This window comes from Melanaphis sacchari, unplaced genomic scaffold, assembly GCF_002803265.2.
Source record: "Melanaphis sacchari strain LSU unplaced genomic scaffold, SCAv2.0 Contig856_pilon_pilon, whole genome shotgun sequence".
Lineage (NCBI taxonomy): Eukaryota > Metazoa > Arthropoda > Insecta > Hemiptera > Aphididae > Melanaphis > Melanaphis sacchari.
Window position 1 is genome coordinate 6,067 of NW_020271602.1, and position 2,028 is coordinate 8,094.

Sequence of the window (2,028 nt, forward strand, 5' to 3'; positions counted from 1 at the left end):
TGTATATACAGTGTAATACAGTGTATTTGATAAAATAGACTTCTATATTTATAGTCTTTATGTATCGAGTATTTAAGTATCTAATTTATTGTAATTGTTCACTATATTGTATCACAAATAAATCATCCATGTTCTGTGCTAAACTAGTATACTATAGTATGTATTAATAATACAGTATTATATATTATATATTAAGTTTAATTAGTAGGCACCAACTAGTCCTACTATTTTATTAAATATATTATTTTTATATTATGCTGCCAGTTGTAACGGACATATTTTATATTTCGGCATTCAATAATTTAATTTTAATTTTAATGTTACTATACGCTATAAATAAAATCAGTATATACGAGTATCTGATTTTTCAATCTCAAAATAGTATAAATATACTGCCTATGTAAAAATGAATTCGAATAGTTTATTAATAAGTTTATCGATAATAATAACACTGAATTACAATCTACAGTAACAGTAGACTTGGAAAAAAATATGGAATACTATATTGGTTATTATATTATTATGATTTCTGATAATAATAATACAAAAACAAAATACACACTATACACTATTTATTTTACTTTTAAATAGACTTCAACGACAACAGTATTTTTTCTATCAATATATTAACAGAATATAATAATAATAATAATAATAATTACACAATTTGTAAATAGCTTTATTGAGTATAGCATATTATAATTTTAGTATAATAATATTTTTTTAATTTTGAAATATTATGTGTATGGTGTAGTAAGTTATCTATTGAAGTAAGCAATAAAAAGTTCGCGGATTTCTAAGGCAGCAGCATTCGACCCCCGATTGGTTAATGCTGTGTCTAATAATGCTCGTACAGGTTGAGCTTGCTCTTCACTTTCAATGGCTGAATATTCTCCATTATTTTTCCTCGTGACAAAATTGTGTAAACAAGATGCTGCTTTGACAATACATTCCGCAGTCTCAACGTCTGTTTCTATAGCTCTTAAGAATACTCGCCATTTCATGGCCAATATGCCAAACGCATTCCAATGATATAATTTATAAAAATATTATTGTGAGTATACGCCGTACACAATAACATAGCGGTATATATATATATATATAAAATAATAACTTATATTATGTAATTCACTAATTTATTATGATTATATATTACAAAGTTTATACAATATATGTGTGCAGATATATATATATATATTAGTTGTTTGAGGTTGTCTGGGGGAGCTACAGTATTGGCAGAGGGAGTGAGTAGAGAGCCAAAGTATTGGCTGGGGGAGCAGGGGGAGGGAGAAACTGGGTGGACGGTAAGGTACTAGGAGGCTGAAGCCGGGAGGGGGGATCCAGAACAAGCTATTTCATACTACTAATAACAATAATACAATTTTAAACAATGATCATTTCTTCATTACGCGGATCCGGGGCTTAGACAGTTGATCTATTCGAAGAGACGGTTTATAATTGAGTGACGATGGTGCTACTGAAAAGCTCTTTTTATCGTCGACTACTCTCAATGTTGGCCGGTGTTTGGCCAATCTCTTGATGTTTTCTGACGCCTCGTATTTCAGAGCTGCACGAGTAACACCGGATTCGGTTTTTGCAAGTTGAGGTGGTGGATTTACAACTTTTATTTCTTTTTTGAAAAAATTAAGGCCCTTTTTACATCGTGGAATCTGGTTATCAACTTCTGTGAATTAGTATGTACGATATAATGATATTATGATGTGTATTGTATATACGAAAAAAAATTGGCAAAATTTTTATTTGTAATTCATACTACATTATTATTGTCATAGTTTTACTAGCAAAAGTTTCGCTTACTTCGTAAAATGGCATTTGGTCGAACCAGCGGTTTTTGCAATCTTGCCAACGGCTTAGACAGCCGGTCAATCCTAGACGATGACCGATGGAAATTGTTTGCACTCGGTGAACTCATTTTAAATATCTGATTTTATCTGGAAAGGTTTAAAAAAAAATGATTTAAAAACAATATAAGATAGTATTCAATAAAAGATGTATTTATGAATATTT

The 2,028-nt window shown here is 29.9% G+C and overlaps 1 protein-coding gene across 1 annotated transcript; it reads right to left on the bottom strand.

Moving 5' to 3' along the window:
• Window positions 1-1,191: 1,191 nt before the first annotated feature.
• Window positions 1,192-1,943, bottom strand: LOC112602204. Its single transcript, XM_025350157.1, has 2 exons — window positions 1,819-1,943; window positions 1,192-1,684 (listed from the first exon to the last, which is right to left on the bottom strand). The coding sequence occupies exons 1-2, from the start codon at window positions 1,931-1,933 to the stop codon at window positions 1,395-1,397; spliced, it is 405 nt and encodes a 134-aa protein (XP_025205942.1). The 5' UTR covers window positions 1,934-1,943; the 3' UTR covers window positions 1,192-1,394.
• Window positions 1,944-2,028: the final 85 nt, after the last annotated feature.